Below are 23,626 nucleotides of genomic sequence, written 5' to 3' on the forward strand. Positions count from 1 at the left end.
GAACAAACAATACATTTGTTTTGAAGAAGCTGTTTTGAGTCACTTCAGTCAGCTGTTTGTCACAGCCTCCTGGAGAAAAGTTTCTTGCAGATGCCAAATGCAGTTGGGCCTGTTGTGTTAACACGGTTGGGAAAGGGGCAGGGGGAGTGGTGGCAGTTCTGAAATCCAGGATCCATCGTCTACAGCCAAGCTCTGCGATACAACCGCATTTGTTCCAACCCCTCAGACAGAGACAAACACCTACAAGATCTCTGTCAAGCTTTCTTACAACTACAATACCCACCTGCAGAAGTAAAGAAACAGATTGATAGAGCCAGAAGAGTTCCCAGAAGTTACCTACTACAGGACAGGCCTAACAAAGAAAATAACAGAACGCCACTAGCGGTCACCTTCAGCCCCCAACTAAAACCCCTCCAATGCATTATTAAGGATCTACAACCTATCCTAAAGGATGACCCAACACTCTCACAAGTCTTGGGAGACAGGCCAGTCCTTGCCTACAGACAGCCCCGCAACCTGAAGCAAATACTCACCAACAACCACATACCACACAACAGAACCACTAACCCAGGAACTTATCCTTGCAACAAAGCCCGTTGCCAATTGTGCCCACATATCTATTCAGGGGACACCATCACAGGGCCTAATAACATCAGCCACACTATCAGAGGCTCGTTCACCTGCACATCCACCAATGTGATATATGCCATCATGTGCCAGCAATGCCCCTCTGCCATGTACATTGGTCAAACTGGACAGTCTCTACGTAAAAGAATAAATGGACACAAATCAGATGTCAAGAATTATAACATTCATAAACCAGTCGGAGAACACTTCAATCTCTCTGGTCACGCAATCACAGACATGAAGGTCGCTATCTTAAAACAAAAAAACTTCAAATCCAGACTCCAGCGAGAAACTGCTGAATTGGAATTCATTTGCAAATTGGATACTATTAATTTAGGCTTAAATAGAGACTGGGAGTGGCTAAGTCATTATGCAAGGTAGCCTGTTTCCTCTTGTTTTTTCCTACCCCCCCCCCCCAGATGTTCTGGTTTAACTTGGATTTAAACTTGGAGAGTGGTCAGTTTAGATGAGCTATTACCAGCAGGAGAGTGAGTTTGTGTGTGTATGGGGGTGGGGGGGGATGTGAGAAAACCTGGATCTATGCAGGAAATAGCCCGACTTGATTATGTAAAGAGTTGTCACTTTGGATGGGCTAGCACCAGCAAGAGAATGAATTTGTGTGGGGGGGGTGGAGGGTGAGAAAACCTGGATTTGTGCTGGAAATGGCCCACCTGTTGATCACTTTAGATAAGCTATTACCAGCAGGACAGTGGGGTGGGAGGAGGTATTGTTTCATATTCTCTGTGTGTATATAAAGTCTGCTGCAGTTTCCACGGTATACATCTGATGAAGTGAGCTGTAGCTCACGAAAGCTCATGCTCAAATAAATTGGTTAGTCTCTAAGGTGCCACAAGTACTCCTTTTCTTTTTGCAAATACAGTCTAACACGGCTGTTCCTCTGAAACCAGTCTAAGAGTGTTTGAACTGCAGGGCTCTACCCTTGAGAGAGATGAAGAAAGCAAAGCCTGCCACCTGAGAGGTGCACTTGAGAGGGACTGTAAAAGGGCTCAAGTCACAGCTTGCCCTGTAACCATGACATGCTGCAACCTTCAGCTGCTAGTAATTTGAAAGGAGTTCAACTCTGACTCTTTGAGGTGATAGCTCAAACTTTAGAAGGTATAGGCCAAATGCAAAGCCTTATTTTAGACCTAAGAGGAAATGTGACATTTGATATTATGTTCAATTCACACTGTCTAGGAGTAGATTGCATCTTGTTGCTCACATACATAAACCACCATAAAACAGATGAACTGTGCAAGCAGATCACAAGGCCATATGAAGAATTTACAGTCCAAGACCTTAGATCCTGACTTCAATGGATTCCATTCACATCATCAGGTTGCAGAATCATGGTCTAAGCCCAGTCCAGGGCTATATAGGCCCAGAATGACTCTCTCTGTAATAGCTGCTCTCACTGTGTTTCATCTGTCCTCTCAGTGATCATCTGGGTGGCACTCGGGCAACATGGAGAAAGAAACTGTCTGAGTCAAATGGAGATCAGGGGCAGGGAAAAGAGCAGACTGGGACAAGGAATCTGGTGGACTGGGACCAGATGCAGGGAGAGAAAATGTGAATGGGAGATAAAGGGGATCTGGGAATGGTTGGACAAGAGTACTAGGACTACAAGCTCAGTGAGAAGACGGAGAGCCAGTGAGAGAAATGGAAGTGGGAGACAATTAGCTGGTGGGAACAATGAGATCAAATAAGGAGCTGTGGGAAGGGGAGGAAATTAGGACTGGCTGGACGAAGACTAAGATTAGCAACCAGTGGTGATCGTGGTGGAAGAATTGGGGCAGAGAAGGAAAAGAGACAGATCTGACAAGGAGCTGCAGTGCAAAGGGTGATTAGGACTGCCTGGGCAAGTAGGCTAGGGCAACGAGACAGGACTGACAGGGACAGGTTGGAGGAGATGGGACAGAAGGGGAAAACAAGCAGAAGAGTCTGTGCCCACTAGAGGATGCACTCCTCCAGAGCCTGGAGTGGAAATCAAGATTTCAGAGCCTCACCATTCCTCTGGTGTCAGCAAATATCTGTGAAACCCAGTGGCAAAGTATGTCTCATCGCCGTATAATGCTAATCCATATAAAGGATGACAACCTACTATAGCTATCAGTAATGCCATTAAGTGCAGAGGTCCAGTGCTGCCTATAATTCATGTGAGTATCAACATGATGACATTATTTTTATTTAGTTTGTTTTTTTAAAAACCTACGAAGTTAAACAAAAAAAGCTAAATTAAAAGAACATTATTAAGGTTGAAGGTGGGTGATACAATCTTTTACTGAACCAACTCCTGTTGGTGAAAGAGAGAAGCTTTCAAGCTTACACTGAAGATCCAAAAAACAGCTCTATGTGGTTGAGTAAAATATATTTCCTTATCCACACTGCCAAAACAACACTGCAAACATTATTAAGGTTGTTAAGGCAATCACTCAAAAAATAGGAAATGCCAGAATGAAGTTTGCCTGTGTACATTCAGCATGGCGATCCATTGTCTACAGCCAAGCTCTATGATACAACCGCATTTGCTCCAACCCCTCAGACAGAGACAAACATCTACAAGATCTCTATCAAGCATTCTTACAACTACAATACCCACCTGCTGAAGTGAAGAAACAGATTGACAGAGCCAGAAGAGTACCCAGAAGTCACCTACTACAGGACAGGCCCAACAAAGAAAATAACAGAACGCCACTAGCCATCACCTTCAGCCCCCAACTAAAACCTCTCCAACACATCATCAAGGATCTACAACCTATCCTGAAGGATGACCCATCACTCTCACAGATCTTGGGAGACAGGCCAGTCCTTGCTTACAGACAGCCCCCCAACCTGAAGCAAATACTCACCAGCAGCCACACACCACACAACAGAACCACTAACCCAGGAACCTATCCTTGCAACAAAGCCCGTTGCCAACTGTGTCCATATATCTATTCAGGGGACACCATCATAGGGCCTAATCACATCAGCCACACTGTCAGAGGCTCGTTCACCTGCACATCTACCAATGTGATATATGCCATCATGTGCCAGCAATGCCCCTCTGCCATGTACATTGGTCAAACTGGACAGTCTCTACCTAAAAGAATAAAGGGACACAAAACAGACCTCAATAATTATAATGTTCAAAAACCAGTCGGAGAATACTTCAATCTCTTTGGTCACTCAATTACAGACCGAAAAGTTGCAATTCTTCAACAAAAAAACTTCACGAACAGACTCCAAGGAGAGACTGCTGAATTAGAATTAATTTGAAAACTGGATACAATTAACTTAGGCTTGAATAAAGATTGGGAGTGGATGGGTCATTACACAAAGTAAAACTATTTCCCCATGTTTATTCCCCCACCCCACCACACTGTTCCTCAGACGTTCTTGTCAACTGCTGGAAATGGCCCACCTTGATTATCCCTACAAAAGGTTTTTTCCCCCTGCTCTCCTGCTGGTAATAGCTCACCTTAAGTGATCAGTCTCCTCTACAGTGTGTATGGTAACACCCATTGTTTCATGTTCTCTATGTATATAAAACTCCCCACTGTATTTTCCACTGAATGCATCCGATGAAGTGAGCTGTAGCTCACGAAAGCTTATGCTCAAATAAATTTGTTTGTCTCTAAGGTGCCACAAGTACTCCTTTTCTTTTTGTGAATACAGACTAACGTGGCTGCTACTCTGAAACCTCTCTAATTACATGATCACATACTATTTTTTTTAAAAACAGGATCCCTGTCTCATTCAGTGCACAGGATAATTAAAATGTATACAACAGTAGCACCCAAAGACCATAATGAAAACCGGAGCTCTATTATATTAGATTTTGCCCCAACAAAACTAAAATCTGAACAGACATTCCAGACAAAAGGTGGGAAAGAGCAAGTGAGAAGCAAAGAAAGTGAGAATTCACAAGAAGCTTAGTTTCAAACACAAAAAACCTCTGTTAGGGTTTCTGGTTTAGCCAAAATATTAGACACTTGACAAAGTCTTGAGCTGCCTCCCCTCCCTATGGTTAGAGTACGCCAAAATAGAAACCATATAAATATATATATCTTCCTTAGGAACTCCTTGTCTGGGCTTCTACTCAGCAAAATCTTCCCCTCCATTTCTCTCTCTCTTGCCCATATTGATAACTCAATCCTTTCTAATCTAAATTAATGAGCCTCACTTTTCTCAGCTATATCCAATTAGCTGCCAGCACAAAATTCCTCCATCAGCTGATTGAGCTGTTGCTGGACATAAATCCAGATGACCCTTTAGCATCTCTTCCTAATGGCCCTGTTGTCACTCATGTCTCCTTTTAAAAAGAAAGGACCAATTAAAAACTAGTGCATAAATAAGAGAGTGAAATTAGCTCTACATAGAAGACGGCAAAAGAAATATATCCCAACAAAAAGTGAATGGTTCACTACCTCTTTCATGAGCTATTCTATTCTATATAACTTCATAAGCTATTCTATAGAACAATTTCTCTTCATCTTCGACTGAGTGGAGAGACACTTCTAAAGCAATAGCACAAGGCCAAGAGCTAGGAGAACTTAACTGTAATATTGCTCTGCCACAGATTTCTTCTGTGGTCTTTGATAAAACATGTCACCATTTGGTGACTTGTCTGTAAAACAAATAATACTTCAGAAGGATATTGTATGGCTTAATTTATTCTGGCTAGAGTTCATATATACCAGCCCTGAGTGAAGCTTTCACCCTTCTCTTCACAAATATTATGGAGCATACAGCACGCAGCTATAAGCATAAGAATATTGTCATCGGCCAGGTCCAGCTTCCCATAGAGGCATCACCAGCGAGCTTTTAAACAGCCAAAAGCACACTCAACAGTCATTCTGCACTTTCTCAGCCTGTTGTTGAACAACTCCTTGCTGCTGTCAAGTTGCCCCGTGTATGGCTTCATAAGCCACAGCATTAAGGGGTAGGTGGGGTCTCCCAGGATCACAATGGGCATTTTGACTTCCCCTACGGTGATCTTCTGGACCGGGAAGAAAGACCCTGCTTGCAGCTTCTTGAATAAGCCAGTGTTCCGAAAGATGCATGCACCTTTCCAGACCAGCCTGTGCTAATGTCTGTGAAATGGCCATGGTGATCCACAAGTGCCAGAGAACCATTGAGAAATATCGCTTGAGATTAATCTACTTGGTAGCTAGGTGGGCTGGTGCCAGAATTGGAATATGCATGCCATCTATCTCCCCTCCACGGTTAGGGAAAGCCATTTGAGCACAGCCATTTACAATGTCATGCATATTGCTCAGAATCATGGTCTTTCGGAGCAGGATGCAATTAATGGCCCTGCACACTTCCATCAACACGAGTCCAACAGTCGACTTTCCCACTCTGAACTGGTTAGTGACCAATCGGTAGCAGTCTGGAGTAGCCAGCTTCCACAGTGCAATCGCCACATACTTCTCCAAGGGCAGGGCAGCTCTCATTCTCATGTCCTTGCACCACAGGGCTGGAGTGCGCTTATCACACAGTCCCATGAATGTGGCTTTCCTCATCCGAAAGTTCTGCAGCCACTGCTCATCATCCCAGACATGCATCACTATGTGATTCCACCACTCAGTGCTTATTTCCCGAGCCCAGAAACGGTGTTCCACTGTGGTCACCACCTCCGTGAATGCCACAAGCGATCTCGTGTCATAGCTACTACGCGTGGCGAGATCAATGTCACACTCCTTTTGCCTTTGTAGTTTAAGGAATAACTCCACTGCCACTCGTGATGTGTTGGTCAGAGCAAGCAGCATACTGGTCAGCAGTTTGGGATCCATTCCTGCAGCCCGAAGAGGCAGGGCGTGCAATACACAAACCATTGAAAGATGGCACCAAATGCAGACAGTAGCACAGGGATTTCTGTGAAGCAATGCATCATGGGTCATTGGGACAGGACCCGGATGCCATGCAACCTCCTCTGCCTTCCCACGAGTCTTAGCAGCAGAAGAGGAAGAGGTTCTCTGTGGGATAACTGCCCAGAGTGCACCGCTCCGAATACCGCTGCAAGTGCCACAAGTGTGAACACACTATTGCGCAGGCAGCTGACAGTGTGAATACACAACAGCGGTTTCCCTTCAGCGCTTTCTGAACGGCGCTGTAACTTTGCCAGTGTAGACGTGCCCTAAGCATATGTCTACACATCAACGACAAACTCACAGCTGGCCCAGGCCAGCTGACTCAGGCTTGCAGGGCTTGGGTTGTGGAGCTGTCTAACTGCTGTATAGACTTCCAAGCTCAGGCTGGAGACTAAGCTCTGGACCCTCCCACCTTGCAGGGTCATAGAGCTTGGGCTCCAGCTCGAGTCCAGACGTCCAAACAGCAGTGATACAGCTCCGCAGTCTGAGCCTTGTGAGCCTGAGCCAGCTGGCCTGGCCAGCCATGGGCTTTTTTTTTGTTGTTGTTGTTTTTTTTGCTGTGTAGACATAGCCTCAGAGTCAGTCTATTGCTGTGTACCCTGAAAGACGCAGATTACATACTTCCCTACAGAACTCCCTATTCTGCAAGCAGGACCAGGGAACCCGCAGGGAATTTCAAGTGAGAGCTCACAATTTTAACACAGTTCTCAAACCACCACACATGTATACAGAAATATCTTTTTCTTTTTTTTTTTTTTTTAAAAAGGACCTCAGTGAGTGGAATTGTAACCCCTTAATATTGCACTTCAGCTGCAGAGCTGATAACAGAACCCATGACTCTTTAATTATATGATTTCCTAACTTCTGTGTTCAGGTAGAATCAGAAGTCAGACTTCTTTGTTTGTTTTTTTGCTGAGGAGTTTCTTACTATATCAGATGGGTCTCCGACTCCTGAAAAAAAATCTTCTCCTATAAATACAGATTTCCTGGGATGCATATTAGAAAGGTGACCACTTCTTAGGCAGCCAAGAATATCCACAAGAGACATATTCCTCTGATACTTCCCTAGCAGTACTTTCCTCCTTACTTTTTTGAACTGACTGAAGATGAACTGCTGCTTATCAGAAATCTCTGGCAGGCCACAATGCAAATCAGAATCAACTTTCTTTTAATAAAAGAACAACTCTATTTTATTCTTTTCTTCCTTGATGATGTATCTGATCCTTAGACTTAAACTCACATCAGCAGATTGTTTCCTTTGTATTCCAGATAAGCAATGATCTTAAAAAGAAAACGGTACGCAAATGGTGATAACAATTGAAAATAAAACTCACATCAGCAGATTGTTTCCTTTGTATTCCAGATAAGCAATGATCTTAAAAAGAAAACGGTACGCAAATGGTGATAACAATTGAAAATAAATACAGAAGAATTGTACACCATAAAGAGAACAATTGCCTATGTTAACCAGCATTTGTAAAGATTCAAACAGTGAGCACTGTAGTTCTCTCCTTTAGCCCTGAATGACAATAAAATACTCAACATCAAAAATCAAGCAAGAGAAAAAAATCATACAACACAATTGTAATTACATTACCCCATGTCAGATGATTGCATTTGTCAAACCAAACTTTACTTAAATGTATAACTTCAGTGGTCACCACTGAAGAGTCAACATTTGTTAACATTTGCTATATGGTAGTGTCTTAGTCATCTTTTTGAATAGGTAATAACAGGATGTAAACTGCTGAAAAGGTTTAGCTGATATAAAATGCAGAATGTAAACCAGTCAGGCTGCCCACACTCCTACTAAAGATTTTGTTATCTGATAGGATAATTACAGCAACAAAACAAGAGGGCCTGACATTGTGAGAAATATGAAGAAAAAACCTACTCTCAGCCCTATAGTAACGGTGAGTGGAATCTGTGTTGCTCCAAATAACTTCCCCTTCTGCCTTCCAAAACAACTACTTCTACAGGGTTTATGCTTTTCTGCTGGGGAGCCTGATTAGCCTGTAGTGCCCAGCATCATTACTTTCACCTGAGCACCCACACAAGGGGAGGCAGAAACTTGGACTTAACCCTATCAAACCACATTCTCTCACATACCACAGTAAGGTAACTGTTGACTTTTTAATAGCTATCATTGTACACAGAGAGGTGTAATAATAAAGAGAAAAGGTTGAACAGGAGGGAATGATTTAAAAAAATGATTTAATGACAAAGTCATGTTTAATTTTTCAGGTCAAGAAGTTAAAAGCTGTCCGTCAGCTTCAATGAGATCTGCACGTGATTATCAGAAGGCAGACGCTAGCGAAAACTTGGGCCAGAATGTGTCCCTGTGCGAACACACTTACAAAGCAACCAGGAAACTCCCTGAATGTCCTTCTTTCTTCCATTGCAGAGACGGGTGTTTCTTCCCACCCACTGAAGAAACTGAGGGTCCAGCTTGCAAACCCCATGGATCCTCTGGGCGGGGGGTGGGAAAGGGACATCATTGCAGAGGCCTTATGTTTCTGCGCAAGACTCAAGCTCACTCCCTGCTCCCTTGCAGTGCAGATCCCTTGAATCTGTGTTACCAAGGACTCCCAGCTGACTTTTGTTCCAAAGCCCTTCCCACCCCACCTGCCCCTTTAAAGGTGGCTGCTTTTCCACAATTTCAGCCCGTGCACGTCGGCGGAAGCACTCTATGTAGAAGTCCAGTCTGCTGTTTCGACCTTCAGGAGGAGTCCACCTAGAATCCTTCTTTTTGTAGTGTTGGTAGGGAGGCCTCTGTGGATTAGTATGTTGTTAGGAGGTATTTTGGAAATATTCCTTGAGTCGGAGACGTCGAAAATAGGATTCTAGGTCACCACAGAACTGCATCATGTTCGTGGGGGTGGAGGGGCAGAAGAAGAGGCCCCGAGATAGGACAGCTGCTTCTGCTGGGCTGAGAGTATAGTTGGATAGGTTAACAATATTGCTAGGTGGGTTGAGGGAAGACATCTCTAGAAGACACCTTTTCCCCCTCCATTTTTTAGAATCTAATATTGATTGTGTAAAATGAGGCAGACTAGCATCCTTCAAATGAAGATTAAAACTTACTTCTCATTCCAGTTTGCCAGGAAAAAAAAAGACTTTTTAACTGGCATATTTTTGCAGTTCATCTCTTGACATATTTTCTTCCCAGCATAGGTTAAAGAACAGGAAAAGGAGAAGAGCTTGTAGCTACAAAGAAAAAAACATAAAAGATTAATTACAATTAAACATACCTTATAGATTAAATTTGGAGTTAGCTAGTCAGAATGCTGAAAAGCTCATCCTTATAGACAGAAGTGAAATAGTCAGGCTTATGCTAGTGTTTTAATAAAAGCATATTATTATTTGATTGTTAGAGTAGAGGAGTGTTGGTTTCTGTTCCCAGCTATGTTACGGACTAAGCCTGACCCGTTACCACTGTAATCAATGGGAGTTTTGCCAGTGACTTTAAGGTGCATAGGATTAGGTTTCCATTGTGTAACACTGGGCAACAGTAAACCTCTTTGTGCCCCAGGTTCCACATCTGTAAAGAGACTATAATGCTTACAGAGATGTGTAATTATTACTGTATGTCGATTTATTATTATGCTGGTCAGTGACAGTGTTGGACACTCACCTGGTTCGGTTTAGATTATGGTTGAAGTTTTGGGTTCAAAACAATTTCAGGGCTGTGGTTTGGTTTCAGATTCTACATCATTGAAATCATATGCAATATCAGCCCCAAATGGTGAAATATTAGAATATCTGCTCTTCTTGAAAGGGTTCCCCCTTCCTGCAAAACATTGTCTCCTTCCGAGATTCTGAACAAGAACTATAGGCATAGTGTAGAGCTAGGGAGTCAATTTGAACAGCAAATCTGAAGGGGTTTGGCAACTCGAGGTTCCTATTTTTGCCTTCTTTATAAATGAGTCCGTGTTGATTTTTTCCAAGAATATTATTTATTATATTATATATGTTTCTATTCAGCTGAGGGGACAAAGATGAGGAATCAGCAGGGAGAACTCAATGAAGAAAAAGGATGCAATACTTAATTATAACTAATAGGAATTGAATGTGGTCTTAAATATGACAACAATGACATTTATACTTTTATCCTACAATTAATAAATTAAAGTTATGAAACAAAAGATAAACACTGACAAGACAGAGTCCTGGATTTTATTATTTAAATTGCAATAGAACACGGTAAGAATGCTTTATAAATGCAGTCCCTATCCCAAAGAACTTAAGCTCTAAGGCCTCCTTCTTGGAAAGATGTATTCCTAACTTTAAATGTTGTGAATAGTTTAATTTAAGTCAATAGCATCGCTTACAGTGCACGAAGTTTAGCACATGCTAAAGTCTTTGCAGGATCAGGGTTTAAATTAGGTAGACAACATGGAAAACACAGATATAATTTGTATCATTATATTGTTCTGTAACTTGTAAGGTTCTGTACATTATCTATTTTAAGAAGAAAGTAAGGCTAGGAATGAGGAATCCATGGCACAGAGGGGAAAGCCAGTGACAGGAATCCAGGCAGCAGAAGTGAGTTTTAAGGAGAAGGACAGAGATGAGGCTTCTTCTTTACTAGAACAGGGAAAGTTGTTCTGGGTGTAGTAGGAAGTGGGGGGCAGGAGGGAGCAGCTGGAAGGGTGGAAGACATGGGACAGGCAGACAAAGGAAGCAACAAGATGAGAAGAACAGCAGGAGCATAATTGTACAAAATTGTGAACAGGCAGAAACAAGAGCTTAGATGTGAGGGCCAGAATTGTGCAGTGCCTCAGAAGTAAGAATGAGAAATTTGAATGTGAAAAGAGGCAGGGAGCCAGTAAAGGCCAGTAAAGGCAGAAAGGTAGGTTACAGAGCTGCAGTGGTAGGAAAGGAAGACTATTTTAGCTACTGAATGTTGGAAAGATCGGAGAGGGAGATTTAGAAAGAAAAATGATTCTCATTTTCTCATATGTCTGTATATTGAGATGGTGCTCAAGTGATCAGCGGCCTCTAGGCCACATGTAATTTCACCTGTTAGTGGTAAAACCTTAAAATAAAATACACTGGGAACAGTACAACCATCTGCAGAACCAAAGCGGTAATTATGCTTCTGTATCTATTATCTTCAGTAATGCAAATTTTCTGAAATTTTTATTAAACTGCTAATTATAGCTAAATGCTATATAGAACATTCCTTTGCTAATGTTCTAATGCAAATGATCCCATTGTGTTTTAATTAGTCATCTGCAATTCAAGGAAAAGTGAGTGCATGGGAAAAACATTAATAAAAATCTAGAAAACCGCATGTCCCCCTGCAACAATAATGCTGCCAGACTGCAGTCATCTGACCCTCTCTTGATTGCCTTGGTGTGGTGAGGGGAAAGTGTTCACTTTACAGTAAAGTAGGAAAACCAGCCATTTGAAGAGACACTAATTGAACAAATAAATAATGTGGCATAGATTATTTTTATTCGTTTTTTTCTTTTATTAAAGTGGTCTCCCTCTGTTTTTCTCCGAGGTGCTTAATGTACCAGATACACTCAGGCCGATAAAACTACAAACGTTTTTAACCATCATCTGTAAACAAAAATTGTCACAGCATAGGTGTAGCCTGGTAATCATGGTTTAAATACATCTACCATGAATGCCATTGCTCAGGTCAAATTCAGACCTGCTGTAAGCAGGTGCAGCTCCACTGACTCAGCAAGATGGCCTCAAACCATGCACCACTCATTATGCAGGGCCCACATGCACCCTGCCACACCCCTCTCCATGGGCAGGTAGCAAACCCCTCTCCCCCTTCATCCACAACCCTCTCTCTTGGCAGGTCTCTCGCTAACACACTCCTGCCAGGGCAGCTACCCACCCTGCCACTGTCCTCCCACACTTGTCTCAGGTTGCCTCCTGAGTCCTCCACCTATGCTCCCCTACCTAGAATGCTCCAAAAAGGACCTCTCTTCAGTGTAAGTGGGTGCAGCTTCCTGGAAAATAATACAGCTGCCTCTGCTTACACTAGATCTGAATCTGATCTGTGTTTTCATAACAGCAACACAAAACAGGCAGCAGCCATGCACTGCAGCTAGCTGTAATATACATGAGGGAAAGAAGCCCTTCTAAAGAGAACGACTGGCACCTCTTACCTTTTCAGCCAGGCTGCTGGGATGTTGTGGGCTGCATAAACAATAAAGCTAAAGTGGGGATCTAGGTCGACATCTGCACATGAAGGGCTTCTAAGTATTTTTGCAGGCCGAAAATCTGTGTGGAAGCTGCTGCTGAAAACATGGATGAGATGGGAGATGGCTGTAGATAGCTCTGCCACAGCATTCTCTATCAAGACTGGGGGGGGGGGAAATAAAGGTTAGCAATAGGTCATTGGTAAAGAAGCATATTTCTCATAAGACATCAATTATGGCTTTGAAATTCCTCCTATTAAAATTTAATTAAAATGACAATCTAGCAAGTGAAGCCAATTAGCCATCTGTGCTCCTGAAAACCATCTTAGCTCATTTTCTGGTATATCAACAGTCCTTTATTACAATATCTTCAAACAAAGGCATTTACAAAGGAAGACTTTTTAAACCACTGTAAAGTCAATGTGCTTCAGCTATGTCATTTCAGTCTCTTAATTCCCACTCTGTGAGGACGTTTATCATGTTTTCTGCAGCTAAGCAACTATTTAGTTCAGGGGACCTGGCAACATAGTTAAGAAGAGTTGAGAACTAGTGCAAGTTAAATGTTAATACTATGTGATTATTGCATTGTGTATTGTAGGACATGTACAGTAATTTATTAATCTATGGGTAACCAAGAATAACAGCTAGTCCACCTATTGTTATACTTGTCTCTAGGAGTGGCCAATAGTGGATGCTGCAGAGGAAGACCCAAGCATCCATAATGTATCTATTTGCTTAATACTGTAGCACAGGGGAAATGTCTGCTTGACCCAAGTTAATTTTCTTCCTTGAAGTGAGAGGATCAATATCCCTTCCAGTTTTATTATAGCTTGTGTAAGTGCAAGTATTATTCAGATTCATATACATTTCTAAACCTTTCTGTAATTTTTGTAAGATTTAAAAAAATCTTAATAGGATAAACATGCTGCATACTATAAGTAATATTTGATTCTTTCCCTATCCGATTAAGAGTTTGACATTTGGAAATTTTTAGGGGAATTGTTATATTTCCCAATCTCATTTCAGCTGCAGTAATTTATCTGACTATATTTTAAAAGCATGCCACTGTGATCTTATCTTAGCATAACTGTGACCATCTGCTCATGCAGGACCTGAAAATTACATAGATGGTGTCTCTAAAATAAATGTATAATTCATGTTTTTGTATGAGAGTTGCAAAATGGATCGTGAAGACCTGATATGAATAGCAAGGAAGAAAGATGCAATCAACCCTAAAATATCCATAAATATCATACAAAACATACTAAATTCTATAATTCACAGGTGCGGTACCTCCAAAATTATTGCACCCTTCTTGTCTCAGACTACCCATAAATCGAAACAAGAGGATATAGTTTAAGTACTTTTTCATTATTTTCTATTAATCTCAATGCTTGTCCAAACACAAGTGTGCACGGGTGACGGGGTTAGAGTGTATGTTCCCATCTATGGTCCTGATTCAACAAAGCACTTAAGCAGGTGCCTGATTTTAAGCAGCTGCTTAAGTCCCACTGAAGTTAATGAGCCAGTGCTAAGCTGAACTGGGACCTATGTATTGTCTACATGTGGGAGGTGCCAACTTGTTTTGCCTTTCATTCCTGGAAATATGCCTCCACATCATATCTCCAGAAAAGAATGGCTACAACACTGCCTCTTATAGTGTTGTGACGCCTCTTCTGGATCTGAATAACGAGTACATTTATAGTTTGATAGGCTAACAAAACTCTTTCACAATCCTCTTCAATCTATTTTTGTTTATACCTCTCTCCTCTGTTCTTTCTCTCACCATTTTCCTATTCATTCATTTTACTGTTCCTTTTCTCCATCTATCCTCCTTTTGTATTACCCGCATCTTTTACTTGGCCCTTTTCCTATCCTCAATGCCACTCGTATGTCCCTGTAACTCCTGTAAACAATTTTGTAATTTCCATACTAAGCCTTTCATTGTGTTCTTCTGTGCGCCACAGAATTACATTCAACCACATCTACATGTCCTAGGAGCTCCAAAACAGGTTTGATGAGAAAGGGGCATATTTACAAATACAAAGAAGGTGTTCTACTATATGAAGGAGATAGCTCTCTTGTGCCAAAATAGTATACATAAACCCATCTGATCCAAAATGGATTAATTTGAGTGAGAGTTTGTGAACATACAGTCAACAGCTGTCTGGAGGCAATTATTTAGTGAAGTCCAGGGCTTTTCATTTGTCCAAAGTGGAATGTGTGTACAGACAGTCCCTTCCTATCTGCAGGCTGTCCCACTGAGGTCCATGGCTGCAAGATAAAGCCGATAATAACTACAATTTGCAGAAGGTTTTTCTCAACTCTTTGTAAAACACAGCGAAACATAGCTCAGAAGCATTTTAAAATGCCAACTACAACCCTCAGTTTGCTGAAACATGCCCTTGGCCTCCAATGTTTCTTACATAAGCATATGTTGAAAGCTGTAGGACAATGTTTCAGATTATATGTACAGAACAAGAGAATAAGAAAATACGTTAACCAAACCAGAGTAGGAAAGCTTTTTTTAAATGACAAGAATCAGAAGAAACATGTATGAGCTTCCATATAATGGAATTCTCCATTTATATTCTTAGGTATATTGTGGCAGTGGAAGGAATGACAATGGATCAGACTTAGTACTTTGGAGCTAAAATATGTCACATCGCTGGAACAATATGTATACATACACTAGCCTTGCTATAGCACAATGAAAACTTACTAGTACAAGCACAAAATGCACTCTTAGAATGACTGCGGTGATGAATGTGAAAAAAATTGATATTTTACATAACAGAAAAATTACCCACACCAAACAAGCTGATGAATAGAACTTCACAAGGCTATTATAGACCAGATTATACTGTGCACTAACATAATTTTGCAGAAGAGTAGATCTGATAAATCCCTTTACAGATTAAACTGAATGCAGAGTGCTCTAAACAAATAAAAGAAGGGGCCCTGGTGTATCTTCTACTGTGATTACTTAGTGTTTTAGTATATTTTGAGGTAAAGGGCAAGAATCTTCCTAAAGTAATATTCAGTCCAGCGTATAAATAGATGGATGTTCATTTTTAACTCCTGAAAGTAGCCGGTACACTTTTTTCTTGACACCAAAGCCCAGGGTTGTAACCAGAGTGGGACAAGTGGGGTGCAAAGCTGCGGGAGTGGAAAAATGGGGCAGGAAAAAAATGGTAGGGGGTGCAAATGTGCTTGCTCGCCCTGGGAGCTAAAATGGCTAGTTACAGCACTGCCAAACCCACTGATCTCTGAGTTATTTACTACTGTGTGACCTCCATTTAAAATCCCTTTCAGCTTCGAAGACCGATATAGCTGTTTCTTTCCACTCTTCATTCGTTAAGCAGGACCTCAGTTAACAAAACTAGAGACAAAAATATCTTGGCAGATTTGTAAGCATCCATTACTCACAATGGCTGGGCAAAATCTTTCTTACATAGTCAGCTGTTACATAGGATTTGGTGTACCATGTACACTATTTGTTCCTGAAGCCAAGAATTTCAGTTGTTTTTTGTGATTCGTGGATTTTAATACCAGAAAAGACCATTATGATCAGCTAGTTTTAACATGTGCATAAGACAGGCTGTAAAACGTGACCCAGTAATTCCTGCATATTCATAACTTCTGTCTGGTCTAAAGTCGACATCCATTCTTGATTTAAAGACTTGAAATGATGGTGGAAACCACTTCATACCTAGGTAAATTGTTTAAATGGTTAATTACCTGCACCGTTAAAAATCTGCACCCGATTTCTAGTCTGAAATTATTTAGTTTAAGATCTCAGCCACTGTGATGTGGACACGTCCACTGGGAAATGGACTGAGACCATGCATGATGAAATTCAGCTTCTGCCATGCTCTCCACAAAACTCATTAATCCTTGCACATGCAGAGAGAATTCCTCCTCCAGTAAGCAAAATTAAGGAAGCAATTTAGTAACTGAAAGTGTTGATTTTTACACCTGCAGCATATACTTTCTAGACTTTGGAAAACAAAGAATAAAATAAGTTAGCATGTATCACATTGCTTTCTTTCTTTCTTCCTGATCCAGTATTATATTTTTATGTATTCTTTTAGTCTTCGGCCTTCTGTCAGGGTGAGTATTTTGTTGTTGTTGTTGAGGATTATGTCAGCTCAATACATGTTGAATATGCCCTCTGTACTCCTGTATTCACATTCCATCCAGTTACTCCACGAACTTGAGTGTTTGGATCAAAGTGACTTTTTGTTTAGAAATGGCCTTCAATTTTATTAAAAATGCAACAATGTGACAAAAGCTCTAAATCAAAACAAAATGTATTGTTCAATCCAAAATATGTTTTCTCAACTTTGTTCAACCAGGAAAAAAAATAGGCAAAAATTGGTGGGGTAGAAAAAGTTTTTTTCAGTTTTTCATTAAAAGAAAAAAAAAAAGGAGGGAAAATTTCCACAGAAAATTTGAATAAAGCAAATGTTTTGTTTCTTTTAAAAATGTTTATGGAAAATACTTACAATTTTCTGATCAGTTCTAGAAATAATTGTCAAATTCCAAAATGAATGTGTCAAACTTTACATCTTTAGCAGTGCCAGGAGACCATCACTAGCCCTCAAGCAGTGAGGATATCTATTTTACATTCCCTCCAAAAGATGGCATCTCTAGCAGCACAGAGGAAAGATACTGTCACTTGAACAATTCCTCTTTACGGTGCACCCACAGTCTTCGTGAATGCCTCTGACCAAGTACTGACCAAATATTAAGGCTGCTTATTCTGACAGATATGATCTCAGGTAGTAATTTCATCAGAAGGCTGCATACTCTAATACTGTACAAACCATTAATCCATTACGGCTTCACAGAAGACAAACAGGCTGAGTTTTGTGTAAACTTGCTTCTGTCTGTCTGTCTATAACCTGGATCACAATAAACCCACAATGTCAAATCTTTATTGACTTGAATAATTATATTCTCTCTTTTATGGGAACATGCTGTTGTGCAGACAGGTGGGAAGTCTAGAATGATCATCTTTCCCCATCACAAGTTACAATTAATAACAGAAAAAAGTTTAATAAAAATAACTTAAAAAGACAATACAAACAGCATCACCAGGATTTAACCTGTTTGAATACTAAGATGCCAACAAGTTCTGACAGGACCTCACTAAAATCAGTAAGGTGCAGTTCCGAAGGGTACATTACAGAATGGATTCTGCAGTGCTTATGAAATTAAGGGTGTAGCCAGAACAAATACAAAAGCCTTCAACTGAAAAAGACTGACACTTTTCTGGCATAAATAAAAGGGTGTAGACAAGCAGATAGGCAAAAATCTCTTAGAGATCTATAATGCTCCTCAATACCTCAAACAGATTTTCTTTGAGGAAAATTCTGATTCAGTAAATCCCAAGCTTGCAAATAGCCTTATACAGAGGAATGGTTCAAATTCGTACCATGAGGGTGTTTTCAAGAGCGCGCGGAAGATGCATAAGGTGTATGAGGGATAGATTGGAATTAGCAACTATTAATTTCTTTCATGTTTAGCAAATTGTTGCCATAACTAGAGTTGAACAGAGCTCATGGGATAAACAACTTCTTCCAAGGGGGAGGAATTCCACAGACCATAGGTGCCTCCTGCTCATGGCACTTGCATGCTCACCTCTCTGCTATGCACAAAGATACTTTGCTCTTTCCTGCAGCTGAGGATGTAGGTGCTCTTTATACAATTGAGTTATTATTTAATTTATTTATTTGTAATGAATTTGAAAAATGCTGGAATGACCAGCCTGATGTCTAAAATCCTAGGTTTATCCAGAATACAAGTACAATTGGTTAGCAGCTATAAACTATCCTGGCATTGATCTGGTCACCATACCCTAGACCTGACCAGAACCATCTCTAAAAAAACTTGTCTATACAGAAAACTTTTCCAGAATAGCTATTCTTGATTTATTCAGGAACCAGAGTGTCCACCCCTGGAGTTAGAGTGTCTTATTTTGAATTATCTTAAATTCACTTTGGAAGCAGATTGAGCTAATTTGGAATAAGATACACTGAGCTAATCTGGAATAGTCAATCGGCTTTAAATTTGCAGTTTATCTTATTCTGGATCAACTGTCATGTATAGACAAACCCTAAGCATGAAAAGCATGAAGGGCTTCTACATTCTTAACATCCATTCAGTTCTCAGAAACTCAGATCATACTGCAATGAAGAGAGATACATACAAAAAAATTTTAAATTTTATTTTGCAATATGAACATCAGTCTGAGCAAATAAACGGAGACCATTTAGTTAAGTCACATAAGACATCAAACACCAATCAGGCAGTAACAATTTTCAGTCACTACTAGTCTGGTCTGATTTGAACTAGGGGGACTAAAGATGGATGGTTGTTTGCCCCCATTACCATTTTACTAAATCCCTTAAATTATATCATTAACATAGCAGCACCAGAGTTTATTAAAGAGGGACAGAAATGTTACAGACAAACCTAAATTTGCAGCTTCACCGTGGTGCTTTCTTTCTTTTTTTCAGCAGGAGAGGGAGATTAAGGACAACCTCTAAAAGGAGCTCAATCCACTTTGCCTTTTAAAATGCTATAACGGACTATATTTTCTAATCTGTGAAAAAAATAATGACTATTTTATCTCTAAGATGAATTGGAGACAATATAATGATCTATATAGACTTTGAAACACTTGCATTTGCTTTACTTACAGCAACTGTCTTATGCTATAAATTAAGAAATGAATTCTTTAACATTAATTCAAATTGAAGAAGAATGCGTATTTTGCTGATTTTTATTTTTTGTATTAATGTCTAAAAGAAACATCTTTACCTCTGACTGGAGTTTCTACATTTTGAAGTGAATTCTAAAAAGACAAGAAAAAAATCATGAGTATTTATAATACAGAAAAGACTGAACATCAGCTTTAATTGATGTGGGAAATGGTATTGGTCAGGCATGGAGATTTCCTATGGGAACTGCGTGGAGTTGGGGCAAAAGGGAGAAGCATAGATCATGAGAGGAACTTACTGGATTTTGACTCAGGAGATCAGGGTTTGGTTTCTGTTTGTATCACAAGCTTCCTGTATGATCTTAGGCAAGTCACTGAGGGTACATCTACACAGCCCACAGCAATGAGTCTCAGAGCCTGAGGGGACAGATTCGGCCTTCTGGGGCTTGCACAACAATAGCTGTGTAGCCGCTGTGGCTCAGGCTGGAGGTTGGGCTCTGAAGCCGAGGGGATCACAATATCTTCTCTCCCCCACCCTTTGCATGTCTTGTCTATTTCTATAAGTTATTCTATGTAGACAGATGTCACAACCCACACAGAGCCGCATTAACTTTTCCAAATGGGGTGCCTAAAAGTTAGGCTCCCAATTCCTAGCTAGATAGCTAAATCGGAAGCTTGATTTTCTACAAGTGCTGAGCAGACAACATCTCCCACTTCCTTCACTGGGAGGTGCCTGGTGCTCAGAACCTCTGAAAGATCAGACCAATTATTTATGTGCATAGATAATTTAATTGACGATTCTTTAAAATTTAATTTTAACCAGCTGTGCCACCAAGTCCTCATTTGCCATAAGCACCATTCATAAGTTAATATTTACCAAGATGCTATAAATGCTGAAATATAAAGCTGAAACATAGACAAATGCCTGTATAAAGTTAATACTGCAGTATGGGATTGGTTTGTTTCTTAACAGCACCCTGTTGGAACCCTCACCCCACTGAAGAGTCAATTATTCCCTTATACTCATTAATCCCTTTGCTGTTGATCAGGGAGACCACACTTTAGTTGTCCCTGAATTCAGCAGGATCCTTTTAAATGCTCTAATTCATTCAAAGCTGACATATACAAGCAGTAGTAGTACCCAGCTAGTTAGGCAGCGCTCAGCTGGTTAGTATGCATGGAAGTCCAATGCTTACTTGAGGGAAGAAAAAGCGTACTGGTTTGAGATGTTTTCTCACAATCTTTACACAGTGAAACAAATGAGAACAGAGACCTTTGTTTTATTCTCTTGCATTTTGTAAAGTAAATAATCTTTCTGGAACAGCTCTGATAATTTCAACATACTGTAGCCCATTTAATATATAATGGATTAGTGCCTGTTCTGGCAGGATTTGGTCTCCTAAGACGTTTTGTGAATCACAGTAAAAGAGAGCGTGAGAGAGGGATAAAAAACATTAATTGTACAGCAGGCCCAGAATTTTCCTTGAATAGATTTTAAAAATTCCCAGGGTCAGGATGTCTGGAAGACTGGATGAATCTTTTAGAGAGAGACACCGTCAGTTCATGCAGAAACTATCATGGATGCCAGCTTCTTTCATAATCTCCCAACCACAGTACGGGAGCTTTCATGGCAATGAGGGTGATTTAAATAAAGACACAGGGTTGGAAGAAATGTAGGCACTATTATAAATAAATGTTGATGGTATAGATAGAAGCACAACAAGATATGCAAAAATACATTACCGTATGTAATTTACCTTGGAAGGAGCAGGCAGCAGTTTCCCTGGGGGGTAGTGTGTGCAGGCAACCCGCCAATTGGATGTGTAAAAAGTATTCCAAACAAAACCACAATACACAGTATTCTAAAAATCAGGAAACCATGTGAGAAAGGAAATAGAAATGTTCTTCTGGCATCTCTCTATTTCCTGGTGTATAATCCTGCAGCACAAGGAATGCAGCAAGTAGCTATGCAAATTTCATTTGAGTAATGGCATCAAAATTGGAAAAAGGATGATCCTTGAACCAGTTACACATCCTGATTTCAGGCTTTCAGTAGATAGGGACTTATACCCACAGAACCCGACAGGAAAGCTACACTACTTTGGCTGCTATGTTGATGGGTACTACAGAAACACCTAAATCAGACATATTAGATAGGTAAGTGGTCCATAGATCCCGAAGAATCAAGGGGAAAAAATGTGTCACCGGTAGCCAAAAAACACTGCACCGTATTTTTATGGGGCCAAAACTCCTACTTAGGATTTCAATGTGAGTTTTGCTTGAATAAGGACTGGAGGAGTTGGCCCATCATCAAATATCAAACTGCTGAATACTGATTCAGGTAACACAACTAAATATAGAGATAGATATGATGAGCTAAGTTATACCTCCTGAAGATCTGGCTCATCATTTATCCACACCTGCATCTGTACACATATTATACATATATATAGGAAATTATACTAGAAAACTGAGTTGAACTTGAGTTGCTATACGTGCAACAAAATGTCTGTCTGCTTTTATTTCATGTATAATTCAGCTGCCCCTGGATGAGAAGCAGCTCCTTTTGCAGCAACCCTGAACTTTTGAGGGGCCGCCCAAGTCTAATTAGCTAGTGCATTGAAGTCCTAAGTAGGAGTTTTGGCCCCATAAAAATACGATGCAGTGTTTTTTGGCCACCGGTGACACATTTTTTCCCCTTAATTCTTCGGGATCTATGGACCACTTACCTATCTAATACGTCTGATTAATTCACGGGAAGGACAGCGAGCCAGGCCAGCTGACCGAGCCGGAAAGGGTCTGTTGACAGAAGAGAAATCTCATCAGCATGAAACTACTTTTTTGCAAAGTTTGTATCAAACTAGATGTTCTATTCAGGGCTGGGGAGAAAGTATTTTATCAGAAAAGAACCCACAATACCGTCTTTCTAATGTTCAGACTGGACCATAACAGATGAGTAAACACCACCACCACCAATTTATTACTTGCTTTACAGCGGCACTTAGAGATCCGAGCTGAGACCGGGTTTCCATTGGGATAGGTGCCGTGCATGCAGATAATAAGAGGCAGCTCTTGCCCTGAAGAACTCATGATTTAATGAGACGAGACAGGAAAAAGGATTATTATGACTGTGCCCATTTCCAGTATAGCAAACTTGAGCACAGAGAGACTGTGTTACCTGGTTAACATTACAGAGGATGTCTCTGGCAGAGCAGTGAACTGAGCCAGTGCTGGGAGTACAAGAGAAACCCATCACAGGGACATGTGAACTAGAGTTCTCGCTACAGAACAGTTTATGCTTTGGGTTCTCTCACCTAAGTGCTGAATTGCCAACCATTCCAGTTTACAGTTTTACAGGACCTGGAACTAACCCCGAAGAAACGCAGAACCCAAGCTTTCAATGGATTTCATTCACTAACAGAAACTTAAGACTCATGCAAAAAGACCTGCAATCATAGCTCTTCCCCCCTTCTCCCCAGTTCATTGCTGCGTTTAGGATGCAGTTTTCCGATTAGAGGTATCCAAGGCAGGCCATGATTTGGATATTTCTGTCTCTGGTTTCAAATGGAATATCTGAAAACTGATTCTGACAAGTTAGGCAAGCCTGACACAAACTGGATGTAGGTTGCTTCTTAGGATTTGGGTTCAAGAGTGCTGATGAAATAAAGGGAAAGTGGCTTTCATAACCAGAATCTCCCTTTGTCTGGGGAGGAATCCATTTCCCAATTCAGTACCAATTTGAAAAAATCAGTTTCAGCCTCTTTCCTTTTTATACTCTTTAGTTCATTTCTAAAAGACCAATTATCCCACAATTAGCCCTTTCCCCATCCCAAAGAACTGGGTTCCTCGGCCATCTGTTTATTAAGTGCATGGCACTGAAGAAAATACTGTGTTCAGGAGGAAGATTTTTATCTCTGTCCCCAGAAATGGTAGATGGATTCTACAGATGAGAGTCAATACACCTTGTCATAAACTGCTGTAGTTTTTTTTATTATTTCTCTACTGCATTTGTGACCTGAAATACCAGAAGACTATTCTTGTGAATATTTGTATTTAAATTAACACCACACCAGAGGATGTGTGGTATTTGACAGACCTGTTTAGATTGGAAGCTACACATGACAGTGATTTATACACTTATCAGTGAAGCACCAACCGTATTCAGAGTGCTATATAAACTAGACTTAACAACAACGAACAATGAACCAGAAGGAATGCTAGGGAAGAAATTAAAGGAAACCAATTGGTCTGAC

The 23,626-nt window shown here is 40.6% G+C and overlaps 1 protein-coding gene across 1 annotated transcript in view; it reads right to left on the reverse strand.

Moving 5' to 3' along the window:
* The window catches only part of PIK3C2G (phosphatidylinositol-4-phosphate 3-kinase catalytic subunit type 2 gamma), a 276,099-nt gene that overhangs the window by 203,422 nt on the left and 49,051 nt on the right, over positions 1-23,626 (reverse strand). Inside the window, exons 9-11 of the mRNA XM_048827594.2 lie at positions 19,475-19,508; positions 12,614-12,809; positions 9,567-9,689 (exon numbers count right to left, since the gene is read on the reverse strand). Coding sequence (XP_048683551.2) covers positions 9,567-9,689; positions 12,614-12,809; positions 19,475-19,508 — 353 coding nt within the window. The remainder of the gene's footprint in view (positions 1-9,566; positions 9,690-12,613; positions 12,810-19,474; positions 19,509-23,626) is intronic.

The sequence above is a fragment of the Caretta caretta genome, chromosome 1 (assembly GCF_965140235.1).
Source record: "Caretta caretta isolate rCarCar2 chromosome 1, rCarCar1.hap1, whole genome shotgun sequence".
Classification (NCBI taxonomy): Eukaryota; Metazoa; Chordata; order Testudines; family Cheloniidae; genus Caretta; species Caretta caretta.